The sequence below is a fragment of the Panicum virgatum genome, chromosome 7K (assembly GCF_016808335.1).
Source record: "Panicum virgatum strain AP13 chromosome 7K, P.virgatum_v5, whole genome shotgun sequence".
Taxonomy (NCBI): Eukaryota; Viridiplantae; Streptophyta; class Magnoliopsida; order Poales; family Poaceae; genus Panicum; species Panicum virgatum.
In genome coordinates, this window is record NC_053142.1 from 45,033,736 (window position 1) to 45,053,839 (window position 20,104).

The 20,104-nt window shown below is 52.0% G+C and overlaps 2 protein-coding genes and 1 pseudogene across 2 annotated transcripts; 2 read left to right on the forward strand and 1 right to left on the reverse strand.

Annotated features, from left to right (window-relative positions):
* The first annotated feature begins 4,334 nt into the window (after positions 1-4,334).
* Positions 4,335-6,331, forward strand: LOC120640298 (annotated as a pseudogene).
* Positions 6,332-8,843: 2,512 nt separating this feature from the next.
* Positions 8,844-13,370, forward strand: LOC120641594 (probable purine permease 11). The gene is made up of 3 exons (XM_039917772.1): positions 8,844-9,173; positions 9,344-10,023; positions 12,658-13,370. The coding sequence occupies exons 1-3, from the start codon at positions 8,963-8,965 to the stop codon at positions 13,084-13,086; spliced, it is 1,320 nt and encodes a 439-aa protein (XP_039773706.1). The 5' UTR covers positions 8,844-8,962; the 3' UTR covers positions 13,087-13,370.
* Positions 13,371-17,314: 3,944 nt separating this feature from the next.
* On the reverse strand, positions 17,315-18,662 carry LOC120641595. The gene has a single exon (XM_039917773.1). The coding sequence runs from the start codon at positions 18,484-18,486 to the stop codon at positions 17,362-17,364; it is 1,125 nt and encodes a 374-aa protein (XP_039773707.1). The 5' UTR covers positions 18,487-18,662; the 3' UTR covers positions 17,315-17,361.
* Between the last annotated feature and the right edge of the window lie 1,442 nt (positions 18,663-20,104).

The following is a 20,104-nucleotide window of genomic DNA, read 5'->3' on the forward strand; positions in this document are numbered from 1 at the left end:
TCCAATTGCACTCCACAGCACCACATGCGTGGACCCCACTAATTTCCACCAAGCCAGGGCCCAACGGCGGCTGTTGCAGCGCCATGATCACTCCTGAAGGGGGCTCGGGCTCCGCCTCCCCGTCGCCCCGATACGAACGGCCGACAGGGGCAACGATACAGCGCCTCGCGGCCTCGCTGCTGCTTGGGAGGCAGCTCGGGCTCTGCCGATGCGCGCGGCCTTCGCTGGCAGCTCGAGCTCAACAGCGCAGTGCCTCGCTTAACCGCGAGCTCGCCGCCGGAAGGCGGCTCGGGCTCCGCCCACAGTTTTGGGAAATTGGTTGCTAAATGCTTAGCGAATCGCCTGGCACCGGAACTGGACAACCTGGTTGGAGTGAATCAAAGTGCGTTCATCAAGAAGTGCTCAATCCATGACAACTTCAAGTTTGTGGAGCAAGCTGCTAGGCTTTTGCACAGGAAAAGGAAACCGGCGCTCCTTCTCAAGCTGGATATCTCTAAAGCGTTCGACACTGTGTCCTGGCCATTCCTGCTGCAGGTGCTACAAGCTCTTGGCTTTGGCACACGCTGGCGAGACTGGATTGCATCACTCGTCTCCACTGCTTCAACTAGGGTGCTCCTGAACGGTGTTTCAAGAAGATTAATCTGCAATGCAAGGGGCCTTCGTCAAGGTGACCCGCTATCGCCGATGCTTTTCATACTGGTGATGGAAATGCTACAGCATCTCTTCATGCGAGCGGCATCATTGGGTGTTCTGTCTCCACCTGCTAGCCATGTCATCCAGCATCAGTGCTCCCTTTATGCTGATGATGTCGTGCTATTTGTGTCACCGGCGGCCCAAGACTTGATCACCACTAAGGAGATATTGGCACTGTTTGGAGACGCCTCTGGTTTACTCACAAACTTACAGAAAAGTTTGATTGCGCCCGTTGCTTGCAGTGACAGTGAAGTCGCCCTTGCTAGCCAATTGCTACCGGCTGAGATTGCTGATTTTCCTGTAAAATACCTTGGGCTACCACTGACAGTGGGACGTCTGCGAAAGGCTCATCTTCAGCCTCTGGTCGACCGTGTGGCAGCTTATATCCCAACCTGGAAGGCTTCACTTCTGAATAAAGCGGGGAGATTAATCTTAGTGAAAGTCACAATGTCTGCTGCATGTGTGCACGCACTCATTTCTCTCAAGGTGCCTGACTGGGTGTTCCAGGAAATCGACAAAAGGCGATGGAGCTTTCTTTGGTCTGGAAAAAAGAAAGCTAATGGCGGGCAATGCTTGGTGGCTTGGCCTTTCGTTTGTCAGCCAGCTGAGTTTGGAGGTTTGGGCGTGGTGGATCTTCGCTTAGATGCTTATGCTCTGCGTTTGAGGTGGCTTTGGCTCAAGCGTACAGACACTAACAGACCCTGGAAGAACTTGGAATTGGACTTCGGCAAAGATACGGTTGTGCAGGCGATGTTCAATGCATCCACAGTCTTTGAGTTGGGGGATGGCAATCTAACCCTTTTCTGGTCCGATCATTGGCTTGGCCAAAAGTCTCCATGCCTGCTAGCACCTGAACTCTGCAAGCTCATTAAACCGAAGATGCGGAAGACAAGAACGGTTGCCACTGCTATGGTCGAAAAGACTTGGATCCAAGACATTACAAGCACGCTAACCATTCAAGCTATCTCTGAATACCTACAGTTATGGGAGGCTATGGAAGGCGTGCATTTGAGGCAGGGCGTGGAGGATACTATCCGCCGGAAATGGACCACAGATGCCACCTATTCAGCTAGGTCCGCCTATCAGGCTTTCTTCCATGGGAGAATTCAGTTCAAGGGAGCAACACCGATTTGGAAGGCTTGGGCGCCCATGAAAGTTAAATTTTTTACTTGGCTGGCAGTCAAAGGTCGTATTTGGACAGCAGACCGCAGGCATCGTCGTGGGCTAACTACGGATACAGACTGCCGTTTGTGTGACCAAGAAGTCAAGAATGCCGATCATCTCCTCTGCACCTGCAGTTTCACCAAGCAGGTTTGGCACTCCCTGTTCACTGCACTCGGTTACCAAAACCCTCCGCCTGTTGCAGATTGCTTCCTGGAGTGGTGGCTTACCTTGCGCCAAGACTTGTCCAACGAACAGAAGAAGGGACTAGATACAGTTGTGATGCTCGTCTCTTGGATGGTGTGGAAAGAGCGGAATGCCAGGGTGTTTAACTACACCGAGCGGACCCCAAATCGTTTGTTGTCTACATCATCGCCGAGGGAAGCAATTGGATTCAGGCCAGTGCGATGAAACTTGCTGCGATCGGCTGGCCCCAGCGGTTGTCTTTAGGGGGAGCGTCACCTCTAGTTAGCTAGTTGCCCGTTTCTGTCGGGGGTTTCGGTTGTTTCCTAGGGCCGTATAGTCTTTTAAAGTTCGGTTGAGATGTGCGTGCGCCCCTTTTGGCCCGCGTTGTAAGCTTTTAACAATCTTTTTCTTCTTAATGCAATGATACACAGCTCTCCTGCGTATTCTCGAAAAAAAGGTCTCAGCGATGGTTCGTGGCCCAGCGTATTTTGTCCTCCTTTTGAATTTTTGTTGTGCAACAAATGTGGCGCACAATTTTGTTGGACAAATTAGTAAAGTTTTGTCTCCAACTTTTTGGTTGTGAACGTTTTTTACACTGATGACATCATCCTCGTGTGAATTTGTGATGAAATTTTGAAAGAATTATCATTAGAAACTAATCACAAGAAATTGCAATTATAAATTATGCAGAAAAAGTTGCTTGCAAAAAAATCTTTAGCAATATCTTTGCTGAAAAGATGGCATGAAAAAAAAATTATATAGGTGATTTGGGTTGTTAACACTGGGTGGGGGTGAGCCCGGTCGCTGAGGGTGGTCGCCGGGAAAGGGGTGGGCGCCGGCTAGACGGACATGGGGGAGGCGCTCATTTTCTCTCTTCCGGCTACTAGACTACTAGATTGAACAAAACCTGACAGGAAGGCAGGCAGGATGGGAATCGATCGGAGTCCTTACCGGCGGTGAGGATGACGACGGGGAAGAGGAGTAGGCGGATGACGACGAGGCCCGCCGATGAGGCATCTCAGACTCGTCGATGGGTCCGGCGGCGCGCCTCCGCCTCCGCCTCCGCTTCCCGCCTCTCGCGTGATTCTGGCCGGCGAGGAGGCGCGGGCGACGGTTCCTCCTGAGGAGGACAGCTGTCTGATTGCGTATAATGCATCACGATTCGTGCGCTCTCCGGACTGGTACACTGCACGGTATGCGTACATGTATTATACCCCGTATTTTTTGAGGGGATGTATTATACCCCGTATAGCCTAGGAGAAACAGAAATTAAGACGTCCCGGCCCTCCTAGCCCAGGTAGGCGGCCTGAAAGATCCTCGTTTCCTGGTATTGCGGAGACCGGGCCGCTGCTACGCCCCTGCCTCCACTGCCGCCGCCGCCCCCATCCATCCCCGCGCTGCCGTCTATCTCCAGGCCTCCTTCGTCACCCCCCCCCCGTTTCATCCCCTTGCACCGACCTCGACATCGGGCTCTGCTATGCTAATTGGCGAGCGCGCGCTGGGAAGGCAACCAGCGCTCGATCGGACAGCATCCCAATTTTCTTTTTTTGGAAAGTTTTCTTCTCCACTACTTTTCTATTTTAGAAAGTTAAAACTTATGAGCAACTATTGGATGGTGTTTTCCAGCATTACTATTAGACAATAAATTTTCAACACATCTTTTATGATTTGCATAACTTTTATCTATAACTTCCAATCCATTTTTAGAATAACTTTTAACACAACTATCACGATACATAGATCTTTTATGTATAACTTTTTCAGCCTACTTATTAATGAATAATTTTGAACCTAACTTCCATGTGAATGTTATCAGAAAAACTTTTCACACAACTTTGATACATAAGTTCGCCATACAAACTGTAAAAGAAAAAACTTTTCACATAACTTTTAACATAATATCACGGTATGTACATCTTTTACGTATAACCTTTTCAGCCTACTTACTAAAGAATAATTTTGAACATAACTTCCATGTGAATGTTATCAGAAAAACTTTTCACACAACTTTGATAAATAATTTCACCGTACAGATTGTAAAATAAATACAACTTCTCGAGATAACTTTTTAGCATACTTTCTATGAAAATTTTGTCAAAAGAATATCTCGGAACACAACATAATGAAGGTAAACATCTCATTTGGAATATTTTGCTTATAAGTTGTTGAAACAATATTCGAGAAAAAATATAAACAAAATTCGAAGCACAAAATATGGGAAAGCAAATGTTAGGGAAAAAAAGAAAACATTATTTTCCCGAGACAACATGAGAGAGGGAAAAACCAGAAAGAGAATGGAATCTGGGTGGGGGGACGTGTGCATCACTGCGGAATCTGGGCAGAGGGAGGTAGCCAGGTAGGGGGGCGCGCAGCAGTGTTTTATGGGGGTGGTCGTCTGGACACATGTGCGTCGCGCGTTGGTTTCTCAATCAGCGCTCGACCGCTGATTTAGCTTCGCGCAAGAAAGCGGAGACGATCATGGACAGAGAGCCGGGGACAGTGGTGCGTGTCCTCCGCCAGCCGCGGCGCCGCGGCCGGCGTTCTGGAAACGGCTCGCGTGGTGGGCGGTGGTCCTCGTCAACGTCGTGTTCGTCCTCGCCGGGCAGAGCGTGGCCACGCTCCTCGGCCGGATCTACTACGACCAGGGCGGCAAGAGCCTGCGGATGCAGACGGTGGTGCAGTCCTACGGCACGCCGCTCGCCATCCCGCTGCTGCTCTACTTCCGGGCCACCAGGAAGTCCTCCTCCTCATCCTCCGTGGCGCCGGCTGCCCGGCCGCCGCTCGCCAAGCTCGCCGCCATCTACGCCGGCCTGGGCGTCCTCCTCGCCGGCGACAACCTGATGTACTCGTACGGCCTCCTGTAATTGCCCATGTCCACCTACTCGATCATCTTGGCGAGCCAGGTCTCGTTCAACGCCGTCTTCTCCTACTTCCTGAACAAGGAGAAGTTCCGGGCGCTCATCCTCAACTCCGTCGTGCTGCTCACCTTCTCGGCGGCGCTCGTCGGCGTGAGCCACGGCTCCGACGGGAGCGGCAGCGACATCCCCAAGGGGAAGTTCCCGGCGGGGTTCGCGCTGACGCTGTCGGCGTCGGCGCTCTTCTCCCTGATCCTGTCCCTGATGCAGCTCACCTTCGAGGAGGTGCTCAAGAGCGACGCGCTCCCCACCGTGCTGGAGATGCAGTTCTGGAGCAACACCGCGGCCGCGTGCGTCTCCGTGGCCGGGCTCTTCGCCTCCGGGGAGTGGCGCGGCATCGCCGGGGAGAGGGCGGCGTACCGGAAGGGCGAGGTGGCGTACGCCATGACGCTGGCGTGGACGGCCGTCTCGTGGCAGCTCTGCACGATGGGGCTCATGGGGCTGGTCGCGGCGGTGTCGTCGCTGTTCACCAACGTGATCAGCACTGTGGGCACTCCGCTGTCGCCCGCGGTCATCTTCGGCCCTGGCATGGCTCCACGAACGACTCTGGCCGGAGCCTTGTCAAACGGTGGTTTTGGCACCGGCTCGGAGCCTTGTCAAACGGTGGTTTTGGCACCGGCTCCAAGTCTGGAGCCGCAGTTGGAGCCCCTCGCGGCTTACACTGGAGAGGAGAAGCCCCAAAACCGTGGCTTCGTCCGGCTCCGTGGAGCTTCTCCATGCCGGTGCCCCTTTTGCCCCCGCACGCAGCACCTCGTGGTGGCTAAACTCCACTCCTTGACGCATGCGTGCGGCGGCGGCCGAGCTCCGGCGACACGGCGCATCTGTGGCGGCCGCAAACTTTGTGTCGGCGGATGGAGCGGATGGGCGGCGGCGCGGAGCATGTCGGCCTCTGCGACGGCCGCGAACTTCGCATCGGCAGATGGAGCGAATGGGCGGGTGGCACGGCTGGTGCGTCGCTGCCGTGCGTTGGGGCCGGCGGAAGCTTGTGGCGTCGAGATCTCACGGCGGCGGTCGGAGGTCGGAGGCGCGGGCGGAGCTGAAGGACGAGGCGGGGGTGGAGGCCTGCGGAGCCGCAGGTGGAGGCCGGCAGATCCGCAGGTGCACGGCCAGCGGGAGCTCGCGCCGGCGGCCGGCGGGAGGAGGCGCAGGCGACGCGAGAAGGAGGCGCAAGCTGCCGTGGACGGGAGGAGGCGCGAGGAAGATGATGGGGAATTGTGGGGTGGCCGAACGGATAAGGGGAGAGAAGAAAAAAAATAAAAGAGAAAGAAAAAGAAATGGAGAGGAGAAAAAAAAGAAAAGAAAAAATGAGAAAAAGGTAAATAAAATGTAGAGAGGGGCAAATTAGACATTTTACAATCTCACTCCATCATGTGAAGTTGTTTTGCCAAATATTTTATAAAACGTCTCCAACTACACCAGAGAAGCTGCTCCACCAGAAGAGCCCAGAGCCGTTTTTAGAGAAGCCGAAACCCTACCAAACAGTCCTTTGCTCGGCAACCGATTGGACGGGGTGAAGCTGCTGGCCATGCTCATTGGTGTTTGGGGGCTCCTGTCCTACGTGTACCAACACTATCTCGACGACTGTGCCAAGGCCAAGAAGATGATGGGGGAGAAATCGGACGAACAGCTACAACATGGAAAAATCTCTGCAGAATAATGCTTGATTTTTTTTTTGTTTCTGCCACGACCAACGATCAAATCGATCCTGTTTGGATCCATAGGCTAAATTTTAGGCCTAAAATTTAATCCATTAGATGATCCAAAGTTCAGAGCAGGTGGATTGGACTAAAATTTCATCCCAACTAAAGTTTATTCCGTTAGTCCATATAATCCATCTTGTCTGGACTAAAATTTAGTTTTTATCCATTTATGTGTTTTAAATGGTTTCTTACAAATTTAGTCCATGGATTTAAACAAGTACTAGTATAGACTAAAGTTCAGTGCCTAATGTTTAGTCACCTAAGTCTAGTTTTAGGTGATCCAAACGGTACCTTAATTGCTGTATGGAATTTCCTATCACGGACTCGGGGCCGCCGGGAAACGCTGAAAGCTCAGTTTTTTGCAAATAATAAAAAGTTCAGCTCACTAGTTCAAAGCTGGATCAAGTGGATTGGATCCTCCAATTGTGAGATGACGCATCCTGAATACTCCAACTTTTCGAAGCAAAAGATCACCCTGTGCGTACCCGCTTGGCCGCTTGCCTTACCGAGTCCATACTGATGGATGATGCAATCATGGGAGCCGTAGTGGAAATGGTTAACTAAACCTCCACTGTATCAGCAAAGACCTGATCGTCGATTCGTCTCCGCCGCCGCCATTGCGTAGAGGAGTGGTCAGAGATAGCCGGCGCAATGCGATCAGCGGTAGTCACCGCTCTCTACGGGAAGACACCGACATGCAAGGATCTATACTAGTCAAGTTTGCACCTTTTTCACATGTAACTGATATTTTTCTTTCGAAAGGATGATTGAAACTGACGTCAGGACAGACAGACAATCAGTAGAATCTCCGTGTCTGTGCAGTGATCCAAAGCCACTGGACGAAACGTAAGGCAAGAGCTGCAGCAGGAAATGGACAAATGGTTAGCTTGTCAAACCGGCTCTCTTTCACATCTGATCGACACCGGTATGTTATCGTAACGGCTTTTATGAACCGGCTTGCGAAACTAGTCTTTGGCCTAATCATCAATCTGATGCAAGTGGCCTGTGCACGTCAATTTTCTGGTAGACTCGACCAATAAGTGAGCTGCATAGCATAGCTATCTCCACAAGTCCTCATATGGCTCCAGACTGAAGTGTGCTCTCTGCTCTCTTATCTTTATCTGACTCTTTGGTTTGGGCTTCATTCGAGAAAGACGTTCCAACCACGTTTTTCGGTCCTTGTGGACGTGCATCTACTAACGCGGCGAGGTTCATACCCAAAGTTAATTTCCGTTAGTTCACAATCTGGGAGATGTCACAGAGAAATAGGAGTATCCACATGAGGAAACATGGAGGGCGACGATGGTGACAATGCCTGCTCACCAGATACATATGAGAACAGAGCAACAAGGGTCTGAAAGCTTTCTCGGTTTAATTTATTTTTTTCTAAATCGAATTGTGCAGTATAATAAGGCTGTACCATTATTCATCCGTTATGTACTCCTCTTCATTTCAGAAAAAAGGTCAATAAAACATTGATTGGCACTGCTATAAAATTTTCTTGTTTTTTTAGGGGAAACAAAATTTTCAGTGACTATTTCAAAATAGGACGTGGAAACTTGTCATTTCCTAGGCCCCATATATATACCCAGAGAGAGAAAAGGGGTTGATGCTGTTAAATTACTTGGTCAGATATTTTGTTCACGTGTAATCTTATAGAGGATTTTAATAAACAACCCGTATATATAGATGCATGAAACAGACTTTGCAAGTTTTTTTTTTTAAGAAACCAGCCTCTGCGAGTTACAGATGCTAGATTGACACAAGGGAGTGATGATGATGCTGGATCCGGTGGCATGAGCCGCCGCTCAGACGGTCAGACCTTTCCAAGCGAGTGATGTATGTATTGTGTAGCATCTTTTTGTCTTCTTCGTCAGCCTTGCTACACCAATTCATGCACATTTTGTTGTTACTTGACAAATAATGTCCAATCATAGACTGGTTATGTTTAAAAGATTCATCTCGTACTAATCAATTAAACTGTGTAATTAGTTATTTTTTCAATTACATTTAATGTTTTATGCATGTGTCCGAAGATTCGATGTAATGGGTACTGTACGATTTTTTTAAAAAAACTAAATAGGGCCTCAAGAAGGAAAAGTCATGCAGACAGAAGATGATGTACCTGATAGCAAATCATACATGATGGATCTCATGGAAAACCGGGATCATGGGTCTTCGGACGACCTGTATGTTGTCTAGAACTGTACTTTGTTACGAGTGGGGGTCAGTCCCACACCGAGAGAAAAAAAAAACACCCAATCCTAATGGAAATGGAAATAGACGATGTCTCTTTCCTGTTATTAAATGTTGGGATCGATATGTATGATGCCCAAGGTGCCTGGAGTCCATTTTTCATTAGCAAGAAGTGTCAGAAAACAAGGTGACAGTTTGAGGCACAAGAGCAGGTCTCTCTCTCTCTCTCTCTCTCTCGGGCGTCCGGGGTGTTGGATTTTCAGTCTTCGGCAGGCACTCGGCAGCATGGCGCATGTTCAAGAAATTCAGCTCCAAATCAGAGGTACTACTTCGAATTAATTTGCGTCCTATTTTGCATTTTTTGTGTGTGTAAAGAACAGAGTGTCTAACATGCATTTTTGTGTGTTTGTGTAAAGAACAGAGTGAACTTTACCCATGTGAATTTTCCGATTTTAAACTAAACCACGTACGTCTACTTTTCATTGTACCAAGGCGCTCCGGACGAGGAATCTGAACATGGCCGCGATGGATCCAAGGCCGACACCCGCCGGTCGACAACGAGAGGCAGTTTCCTATGGTGGATAACGGTGGCCGTCGACATGTTCATGGTTCTCTGCGGGACGACCGTGGCCACCCTCCTCGGCCGCCTGTACTACAACTCCGGCGGCAACAGCAAGTGGATGGCCACGCTCACGCAGTCCGGCGGGTCGCCGCTCCTGCTCGTCCCGCTCCTGATGACGCCGGCGCCCCCGGCGGAGGAGCGCCGGCCGGCGGCGTCCAAGCTGTGGCCCATCTACGCCGGCATCGGGGTCCTGATCGGCTTCGACAACCTCATGTACTCGTACGCCCTGCAGTACCTGCCGGTGTCCACCTTCTCGCTGGTGGCGGCCTCGCAGCTGGCCTTCAACGCCATCACCTCGCGCCTCATCAACGCGCAGCGCTTCACGGCGCTGATCGCCAACTCGGTGATGGTGCTCACCTTCTCCGCCGCGCTGCTCGGCGTGGGCTCCTCCGACGATGGGGACTCCAGCAGCGGCGGCGCGCCGCACAGCAAGTACCCCGTCGGGTTCCTCCTCGTGCTGGCCGCCTTCGCGCTCATACTGTCCCTCTTCGAGGCCACCTTCGAGCGGGTGATCCGGGCGCGGACGCTGCGGTGGGTGCTGGCGATGCAGATTGTAACACCTGACTCGCGGACAGTCCGCTCGAGGCTGGCGGACAGTCCGCGAGGCATCGCCAGATATTTATCTGGACGGATGTGGGACCCGCTAGTCAGATCTCTCTTCCTCCTCATTTCGTCCAGAACCGAGCGACGCTAGACCGCTCGCCTCGACATCGTCCTCTCCCCTCGATCTCCCTTCTCCGGCCATCCTAACTCGATTCCTTGCGTGAGTACCTTCCCTAACCCCTCCTCCAGTTTCCCAAACCTCCAGACCGGCTCCTCACGGCCGGAATCCTTCCCACCACCGCCAGACGCCATTGGAGGTGTTGAAGCTCAGTTCCACCGCCGATCCGCCTCTCCGGTCGCCCTCCACTCGAACCGACCGTGGGAATGGATTCGTGGTGAGTTTCTTATGCTTCACAGCCTTTTTCCCCTTCCATGGCGTGTCGTCGGCGCCGGAGCACGGCCTCCGCCGTCGTCACCGCCCTTGCTGCCGCCTAGTGCGAAGGTCAGAAATTAGTTATCGCGGACGGTCCGCCTGGGAGGAGCGGACGGTCCGCTGGTCAGGTTAGTTTTTGTCCAGAGGCGATGTTGCCTCTGGTTGTCTTGCAGGATTGAGTGCGGACGGTCCGCTATAAGGGAGCGGACGGTCCGCCGTTGCGGCTTGAAATTGTTCCAGAGACGATGTCGTCTCTGGGGGTTCGCAGGGGTGAACTGCGGACGGTCCGCCACTTGGGCGCGGACAGTCCGCAGTAGAGTCTAGAAAATTGTCCAGAGACATTTTCGTCTCTGGTGGGTTGAGTACTTGAACTGCGGACGGTCCGCCAGGGGTGGCCGGACAGTCCGCAGGTAAAATGGGAAAAAGTTCCAGAGACGTTGTTGCCTCTGCTGGGTTGGTAGGATAGTGCGGCGGACAGTCCGCCACTCGGGCGCGGACAGTCCGCAGGGTATTTTAGTTAAAGTAAACTAGTTACATTCTTGGGCTGCACTCTTTTAATTCATATGCATACGTGTAGCATCCGCATCTGAGGGAGCCGTCTTTGAGGTGATCGCGGCACCACAAGAGCAACCGACGCAAGCCCAAGAGGAGAGGTGTGAGCACCCGGCCCAAGGCCCGTCTGACCCCAGTGTTGAGCAGCAGGCGCAAGGCAAGCCCCGGTGCACATCCTAGTATTTTAAATTAAGACACCTATGTATGTTTCTACTACTTGTGCATTAAGTTCAGGAATTGTTTGGAACCCTAGTTGCATGATTCATAGGATTCCCGGAGTTATACTAGCATGTATAGGACGATAGTTGTGCTAAGCTTAATGTTACCGGTAGAAGACGAGTGGTCTCCTGCACTCGCGAGCTGTAGAATGTTAGGAGTCAAGTAATTTCCGGTTACTCGCGAGATACGTTATTATCTTTATATGATTCAGTATGTGAGATTGGTTTCGAAATGAACATGGAAATGTGAGACCGGGCGGGGATGATGGATAGGTATGGCAGCAGGACAGGGTTCCTGGGTGTCTTAGCCCCGTCTGTGTCGATTAAGGACCGGTGGATGTGGCAGTGCTGATCGGGGATTGAACTGTACTAACCGCATGCCGGGAGTAGGAGGTAGTCGAAACCGGTAAGCCGAGTACTGCCTTGCTTCGAAAGTACAGGAACCCGCACCCAACTCCTGGGGCGAGTCGAGTAGTCGCGGAGAATTGGGATGCATGTGTTTACTTTTGGTGGTCTCACGTTGAGCTCGGCTGACCATATGTCGTTGGGCTGGTTCCTGTAGTTCGAGGCGGGGAGGGGAATGGTTGGTATGTATAGTCCGACGGGGTAAATACGTACCGTGTTGGTTAGGTCCACCTTGCAAGGTTAAATCGGATCGATTCGCCGTGTCTCGCGGTTATGAGGGCCTTGGTCTCTTTGTCACACCGTAGCAAAAATGTAGAAAGTGAGTTAGGTATGTTTATATAAAATATTGAGCTCATCGAATTATTTTGCTTGCATCACCATGATTGCTATAGTAGGTCTTTGCGAATATGAGATGAGAGTTAATTTATATAGAATCTGAAGCTAAAATAATGAAAGTAAGGAATTATTTTAGTTGCTTTTTCTGCAAAATAACCACCAGCCAAGAGCCTTGCATGTCTAGATATGTGGGCTAAGTTATATCCACTGGTCGGGTAAGCCTTGCTGAGTATTAGTATACTCAGGGTTTGTTGCCACAATATTTTCAGGGCACGCAGACGTAGACTTCTGTCCCTGCTGCGCCAAGTTCATCCGCCAGGATGCAGAGGGATAGGTGGTCGTGGAGCCGGACGTTTAGTTAGGGATCTCTCTAGGGCTCACTTTTGGTAGCTGTAGGCCCCGTTCCTCTAGACGAACCAGGATTTCAGTATTGTAAAGTTTGTGAATTATGTGTTTATTCAAATTCGGTTTGTAAAACTTAAGGTCAAGTTCTATGTATATTTGTTGTATATTCAAATATGTGTCGTGCTTGTACCATCTGCGCCCACCTTCGCGTGAGACTATCGGTGATGTTTCGATCGGGACGTGGGTTGAGAAAGGATCGTCAAATTAAGCCGTTAAGCTAATGAGCCCGATGTGTTTAAATGACGGCCATTACGCTTAATTAGAGTTTTAATTTGGCGGTTCCGTCACACAAATGAACACCAACCTGGTTGCGTCGGCGGTGTCCGTGGCGGGGCTGCTGGCGTCGGGGGACTGGCGGACCATCCCGGCGGAGATGGCGGCGTTCAGGGACGGGAGGGCGAGGTACGTGCTGACGCTGGCCGGCACTGCGGTGGCGTGGCAGGCGGCGGCGGCGGGCATGGTGCGGCTCATCGCGAGGGTGTCGTCGCTGTTCGCGAACGTGACGGGCACGCTGGCGCTGCCGCTGGTGCCGGTGTTCGCGGTGGCGCTGTTCGGGGACAGGATGACCGGGATCAAGATCGTGGCCATGCTCATGGCCGTGTGGGGGTTCCTCTCCTACGCGTACCAGCACTACGTCGACGGCCGGCGCGCCGAGAACGGGAAGGCCGAGTGCCACGTGTGCGCCGCACGCGGAGAGAGCGACGCGGTTTTGCCCGCTTGAGCGATCGAGCCTCCCTCGGGCGTGCCGAGGGAGGCTCGATCGAACAAGATGATCCATGCCGCGTGGCTGATCGAACAAGATGATCCATGCCTCCATGGCATGGCTGATACTTTTATTTCCCTTTTTTTTGAGCGATGAAATAGACATATTAGTGCTGGGTCAGTAGAGTTTTTTCTACCAAACGGCACGGAGCGGTACAAGAAAATGAATAGAATTTGTTCCGTGCTAAATGCTTGGTCCCAAAATGAATAGAATTTTGACTGTCTGGCCAAACATTTGACCAAGTGATGGCCTGCTGAAGAGGCCGGTTCCATCTGTCAGCGTGTCATGACCAGGGTTTAAGTTACCGACCGGTCCGGCCAAACCGGCGGGGTTCGGTACCGGTATACCGGACCGGTTTGGCCGGAAACCGGTCCAAACCGGTCGAAGTCAAATTTGAATTTAAAATCCTTTGTGCAAACGGTTCGTACCGGTATACCGGTCGGTTTGACTGGTAACCGGCCAAATTCAATTTTTTTTTTTTGGTTTAAATTCAAATGCCCGCAAAGTATACTAAATGAATATTTGTAAAACATGTTTTAGTCTAAATGAACCCTCCAATCCTTTTTTTACTACTTTTACATTGTATTTGTATACTTTTGTATGCATGTTTTTTTGTTTAACTTCAAATCCCCGCAAACTATACTAAATGAACGAATTTTTGAGAAAATTTGACACCATTAGATTCGTCGCACCTTAAAGTATTTTTAGGATTTTTTTGAGAATTTTTTATTTTTTTTTGAATTTAAATTTGAATTTTAAATTTGGACCGGTTTGGTACCGGTCCAAACCGAAAACCGGTCAAACCGGACCGATTCCCACCAGTTTGATGAACCCTGGTTGGTCATGAGACTCATGACTCATGATCCCTCGTGGAGAAAATTGGGAATTCTGTCCTTATTTTTCGAGGGGGAATTGGGAATTCTGTCTGTTGTTAACGTACCAAAGTCATGTTTGGCTTATTTGCGTAGGCCCGTTTTCTTTCTGGCCGCTCTAGTCGTTCGACGACTCCAAGATGGGCTAAATGCCTAAATCCAACCCTTCATGGCCCATCGCTTCTTCGGACTTGCATTAGCACTGGGCCAGGCCCTCTTTTCCTCTCTTTTATTTTTTAAAGCGCCAAATTCGCTTTCATTTGTTTCTACTACTTCAGACAAGCTGCTTCGCCCACCGCCAAATCGATGGAACCAACTCCATGGAAACAGGTTGGAAACGCGCGTCCAGAATGGAATCAAACAAAGCTCCAACCTGTGATAGTGTGATGAGCCAAAAAAAAAGGTCAAATACTCAAATCCCTGCAATGTACTCCTCACCTAGGCTAAGATGATTGATTAAGCCTGGAGCACAGTGACAGACAGAAGTAGTCCAATCTTAACCCCTCAGGAACGACAGGTGAGGAGGACACGCAGAAGCAACGGCTTGGTGGCGTACGCATCGGCATTCATCACTCTCAACGGCGACTACGCATTTCGCAGACGCTGTGCTTCACCGTATCGTATATGACACGGGCGCGCAATGCTGATGGCATCGAAATGCCTAACGAGTCTAGTACCACCACCTGTTGTGACTGCTCACGGCTGCACTCATCGGCTAACTCTTCGATTTTTTTTACCCTTTTGTTTTGTTGCCGTCTGATCAAGGTTTTGTCTGAGTCTCGACGATAGGTTTGCTATAGTAGCACAGCACGTCTGAAAATCCTTGTCAGGGTTCCATTCAAGCGAGTGGTGGCAGAATTTGCGATCTTTTTCGTTCAATGGAATGAATCCAATCATGCAGTTGTCGGCATTTTGCTGGCCTAATAAATCCATGGAAATCGAGCGTTCATCCCCCCTATTGGCTATAGTATCGCCAATAATAGCTGACCAAGACAGTCACATTCTGCACATGTGGGCTTGTGATTTGTGAAGTCTGCACAAACAGCAAGCCCTAGCAAAGCAGCACAAAATCGAAAGCTCCATCTTCCTCATGGAAATAATAGCCCTTTTGATTATTCAAAAAAAACAATAATAGCCCTTTTGTCCCCTTTTCATTTTAGTTCATCTTCATCACCTTTTTTTTTGCTACTACTAATAAAGTAACAATCAAATAAGAGGCATTAGGGTGTGATACGTATAAGACGCGATGTTTGCGCTTTGACGAAGCCCGGTTGGTCACTTTGGTCCGTTCCATATGCTGGTCACTCACGTCGCACAGCTCATCGCGATTCACCGGATCGGAGCCTTTTTGCAGCTTTAAACCGGAAAGGCGTCGCGCTCCCCCCCCCCCCCCCCCCCCCCCCCGGGCCGCGGCGGAGACGAGCACCTGCCATGATTGCGCGCCTTTACGTTCCGCTCCGGCGACCGGCGGGGCACAGCCAGAAGCCGAGGTCAACTCATCCCCCCCCCCCCCCCCAACTGCTCGAGCCTCACCACACCCCCCACCCGGGTGGGTTCTAGCTCAGCAGCGGCCCATTATTGTCGGCTTTCAAAGCTTCCATTCATCGCGGCTGTTCACTGACACAGAACAACGGACCTAGTAGGCCAGCCCTCCTAGATTCGTCGTTGACTTTGTTTCGGCACCGGTCCTACGGTGCTAGTGTACCATTGCAGTGTGATGTACTCGTAGGATGGAGCGAGTTTGACCTTTGGAGCCCATCTCCTAAACGACTACTACTACCTGTAGGGGTGTTGTAGAGCAGTGTTGGAGTAGACTTTGTAGTACTGATCTTATGCAAGGGCTCGAAGCTGCTACGGGTGTGTAGAGCTCGGGAAAAGGCAACAAATTCTCGTACGAGCGGGCATCAAATTGCGCTGCGAGATCGGCATCTACTCCAGTGCTATCGTCCGGTCGAAGCAAGTTTGCTACGACCGGAATGATGACGGAATTCCGGATCTGGCCTCTAGCCCGGAAGGGACGAAGATGGAAGCATTGGCCTTATTTGGATGCGCGCTATAATTCTAGCGCTAGAAGAGAATCTTTTCCGTATGAAGGATTGAATGAAGTCTATTTGCAAAATCTTTTTAGGGATGAGTGTAACTTTTCGCGACGAATCTAACGACGGTAATTAATCGATGATTAGCTACAGTGATGCTACAGTATCATTCTCTAGTCGCGCGGTCAAAGGCATCATTAGATTCTTCAGAATCACTAGCGCGGGGGTTCTGGAGTTGGTTTTGTAAACTGACTTTGTTTGACACCGTAATAATGGGTCAAAGTGTCACTATTCACTAGCACGCTACAAAACCAAACGGAGCCATTATCTCTGGTCCAGGGGAGCCCACAGGCACCACAAGCTTGTTTGCTTCCCTGTGGAAGAAGGGTCTGATTCTTTCAAAAAAAAAAACAGAGAAGGGTTTGATCGTCTCTCTGACCACCAAATGGAATTATGGATTGTTTTTTCTCAGAGACGCTCACGTTTATGACTCGGGGCTCTGGCGGAGGGTTTATTTTCTTCCTCAACCCACTTAATAGTATTAGTGTTTATGTGATAGATGCCCGGTCAAACTAGTTCAAATTTATAATAAATAGTATTAACACTTATATTTTTAAATAAATTTATTATAAAAAATATTCTGCAACTAATCCAATGATACTTCTTTTGTATCATGAATTTTATTACTTATATAACTTTAATCAAAATTTAAATTGTTTGAATTATAGAAAATTAGAATAGCATTCTTCTGTCTGAGTACCTTGCACTGATCATTGTTTGACTATTCTGAATGCTGAATGCTAATGAACAAGACTATTAAAATATAGACGCGAAATGAAATCTGCAGGGGTATTGCTACAGCAAGAATCGCAGTACGCGCGCAGCAGCCTGTACTAGCATTAAATAATCCTAGCATTTAATTCCACCCACATGACCTCTACACCTTCCAGCCAGACACCGCTTAAAATCTATTGACCGAAGAATCTCAGGACGCGATAAAAATTCGAGCAAGGATCAGAAGAAAGTACTGTATGTACATGAGCATCGAGCACGGGAAGCTTTTCTTTTTTTCTTTTCCTTTTTACAGCGTTGCAAGATGCAACATGTTCAACTGACAAACAGCACCTTTGGAAGAAATGTCGGTGCCCACATGTCAGTGGAACAGCTTGCGAGGCACACTTGCTTTTTCCCCCTGCTTTCACGTAAAGTTAAAAAGAAAGGAAGAAAAAGTAACCCCGCCCCCCCCCCCCCCCCCGAGATGTAAAAATGGTCGTGTAATTTGGGGGGGGGGGTTGAAAAATGCGAGAAAGGGGGAATTGATGAGCTCAGCGGAAGCGGCCGCCGTCGGCGAGCTTCCAGGAGCGACAGTGGGGGAGCGAGGCGCTGGAGGTGAGCGGGTGGAGCGGCGACGGACGGAGCTCGCTGGAGACGGCGTCCGGTGGGTGGCCCCCGCGGAGGTGCCTGCCCAGCCCTGGCCGGACGATTGGGCTGATGCACACCGCGAACCCCGAGACGCCGGCCCCCGGGCCCCCGAGCCCCAGGCGGCGACGGCACGGGGTCTTGCGCAAAGGCGACGGCGAAGGCAGCCACGGCCACTCCGCGGGGGAGGCGCTCTCGTCGCCGTACCCGTCGGCGTACCGCACCGGGGAGAAGCCCCGGTCGCTGAGCCCGCGCCACGAGCGCCGCGGCGGGGACGCTGTGGCCGCCTCCTTCCTCCGGCGGCCGCGCTGCACGATCCCGGCGAGCCAGGAGGAGGGCCGGTGCCTCCGCTCCTTGCCGCCTCCGTCCCTGCCCTTCTCCGATCTGTGGCCGAAGAGCGCGGCGAGCACGGAGAACCTGCCGCTGCGCCGCCTCCGGTACCCGATGTCGCCCTCCTCGAACCCCGCGCCCCCGCCCCCGCCGTACGCAGGGCCCACCTGCGGCGTCCGGAAGAAGAGCAGGCCGCCCGGCGGGCGGCCCCGCGGCGCCGAGGCGTCGGACTTGCGCCGGCAGACGTACGGCGACACGGACCGCGGGAACAGCTGCTCGGGCTCCGGCTGCGGCTGCGGCTGGAGCGGGGGCGGAGGCAGCGAGGACCACTCGTTCTGCGCGGCGGCGAGCGCGAGCAGGCGGCCGCGGAGGCACGGCGCGCAGACGCCGGGCCCGCCCTCGTACGGGTGCCTGGCGCACCTCATGGTGTCACGGCTCTCCCCTCCCCGGCGCCGCCTCTGCCATTCACCTCTCACGATCTCCGGGAGCGGAGCGGGAGCCGAGCAGGAGCAGGAGACGCACGCAGAGTCCACTCGCTCTCTTTCAGTTATGTTAGAGCAGGTATTATGGCCGGCGGATAGCCGGCGCATGATTACGTTTAGGGGAGAGAAATTGGAAACGGGTGCGTAGCTTTTCGCCGGCTGCGGCGGGTGAAATCGCGCCGCGCGTGTTGCGATTGGATGAGGAGGGAATCTAAACATTAAACATTAAACAGCAGCGGGACTCACCCTCTGGCGCGCGCCTTGCCGCCCGCAACCGGCGACGAGCGGGTGAAACTATAAAACATGCTCTTAGCAGGTTTTCTGTGGTTTTATGGCGAGGCTGGTCAGCTGCTGGTAGTAGTGTTGGGCGAGCTCTCTTTCGGGGTCTCTACTTCCTGGTGCTGGGCGAGCGCGACGCGATTGGAAAACTTCGATTCCTCGGGAGCTCGGGGAATCGTGTTTAGAGTGTATTTAGTTGGTGAAAAAATTTGAGTTTTGGTATTGTAGTATATTTCTGTCGTGGTGTGCAAACCCACAGTCGGGTGGCGTAATGCACCCGCCTAAGCCCAGAGAGTGAGTACTCGGGGGTTAACTAGGATTAGTTCGATCTCGCTAGAAGAACACGAAGAACACAGCAGGTTTAGAGTGGTTCGGGTCGCCGGAACATAATACCCTACATCCACTGTATGTTGTATTGGTTGTGTTCCCTTAATCTCGAGAGTCTGAAGAGTGTGAGAGCTTGAGCTTCGTGTGTGCAGCGAGCGCCTCTCTTTTATATCTCAAGGGAGGCGCGTACATTACCGTTGGGTCTCCGACAGGTGGGCCCAATCGATGTAGTATAAAATAACGTACTGTTCATACATTATGGTGTTGCAGGCGAAGGAGATCTCATTTCTGGATTTCCTTGCTCTGCCCGCGGGAATCCTCCGTCCAGCATACTCATGCCCTGTCTTGTCGAAATAGCGTCAGGGTGTAGCTTGCGGTGTTGCCTGCAGCGTAGCTGAACGGGCTGTGTAGCTTGCGGCATAGGCGGTATGATGGAAAATTGTCGTGCCGTCGTATCCAATTAATGCGGCAGACGGGCACTGCGCTGATACGGCGCAGGCGGCTGCACTGTGTACCTCGGTAATACACGGTCTACAGTAAGACCTGACAAAGGCTGCCCCGCGTGCCGCGGCGGCAGAGCACGCCTCAACCACCCGCATTTAATGCGGTGGGCGGGCGAGTCTTCCAGCGGAAGACCCGCGCCCGTGCCCGCGTCTGCGGGACACGTGGCGCCTCCAGACCCCCCTGGCGGTATGTTGGTTCTACGCGCGTGGGAGGTCCGGATGGACGCGGGAGGTCCCAGACCCCTATGGGGGTCCGAGCCCTCAGCTGTTGGCTCGGAGCTTCCCCTCCTCAGGGACACGTGGCGTCACCGGACCCGTCCCAGAGCGGTGAGCGGGCCCGGGGCCGTTGGCCCGGTGAGGAGAGAGCCTGACCTGTGGGGCCTGGCTGCTCCGCCCCTCATCGCGTAGTTACGCAGAACTACGCGAGTCCTGTCTTGCTGCAGTAAGAGTGGGTATCCCTGCAACAGGGTAACGATAGTGGCCCCCGGGCCCACCTCGGGAGAGGTGACGAACCCGCAGGTGGGCCACTACTGCGATTTGGCTCTGCATAACTTGAAGCCTTTTACTGCAGGAGTCTTGACCGGCTTTGACCATCCATCGGATTTTTTGCTACCTCATCACATCGCAACGGCTTACTGACTCGCGGTCCCCACATACAGTGGTACACCTAGTCACGCGAGCGACGCTCGGCATTGTTACGGCAGGAGTAAACAGGATATTTACCACCA

What these genes read in the sequence shown, in the direction of transcription:
- LOC120641595 (XM_039917773.1), bottom strand. Translation starts at nt 18,486, where the DNA reads ATGTTTAGATTCCCTCCTCATCCAATCGCAACACGCGCGGCGCGATTT.
- LOC120641594 (XM_039917772.1), top strand. Translation starts at nt 8,963, where the DNA reads ATGTTGGGATCGATATGTATGATGCCCAAGGTGCCTGGAGTCCATTTT. An exon ending in AATTCAGCTCCAAATCAGAG is followed by an intron (nt 9,174 to 9,343) that starts GTACTACTTCGA and finishes CATTGTACCAAG; the next exon opens with GCGCTCCGGACGAGGAATCT. An exon ending in GGTGGGTGCTGGCGATGCAG is followed by an intron (nt 10,024 to 12,657) that starts ATTGTAACACCT and finishes TCCGTCACACAA; the next exon opens with ATGAACACCAACCTGGTTGC.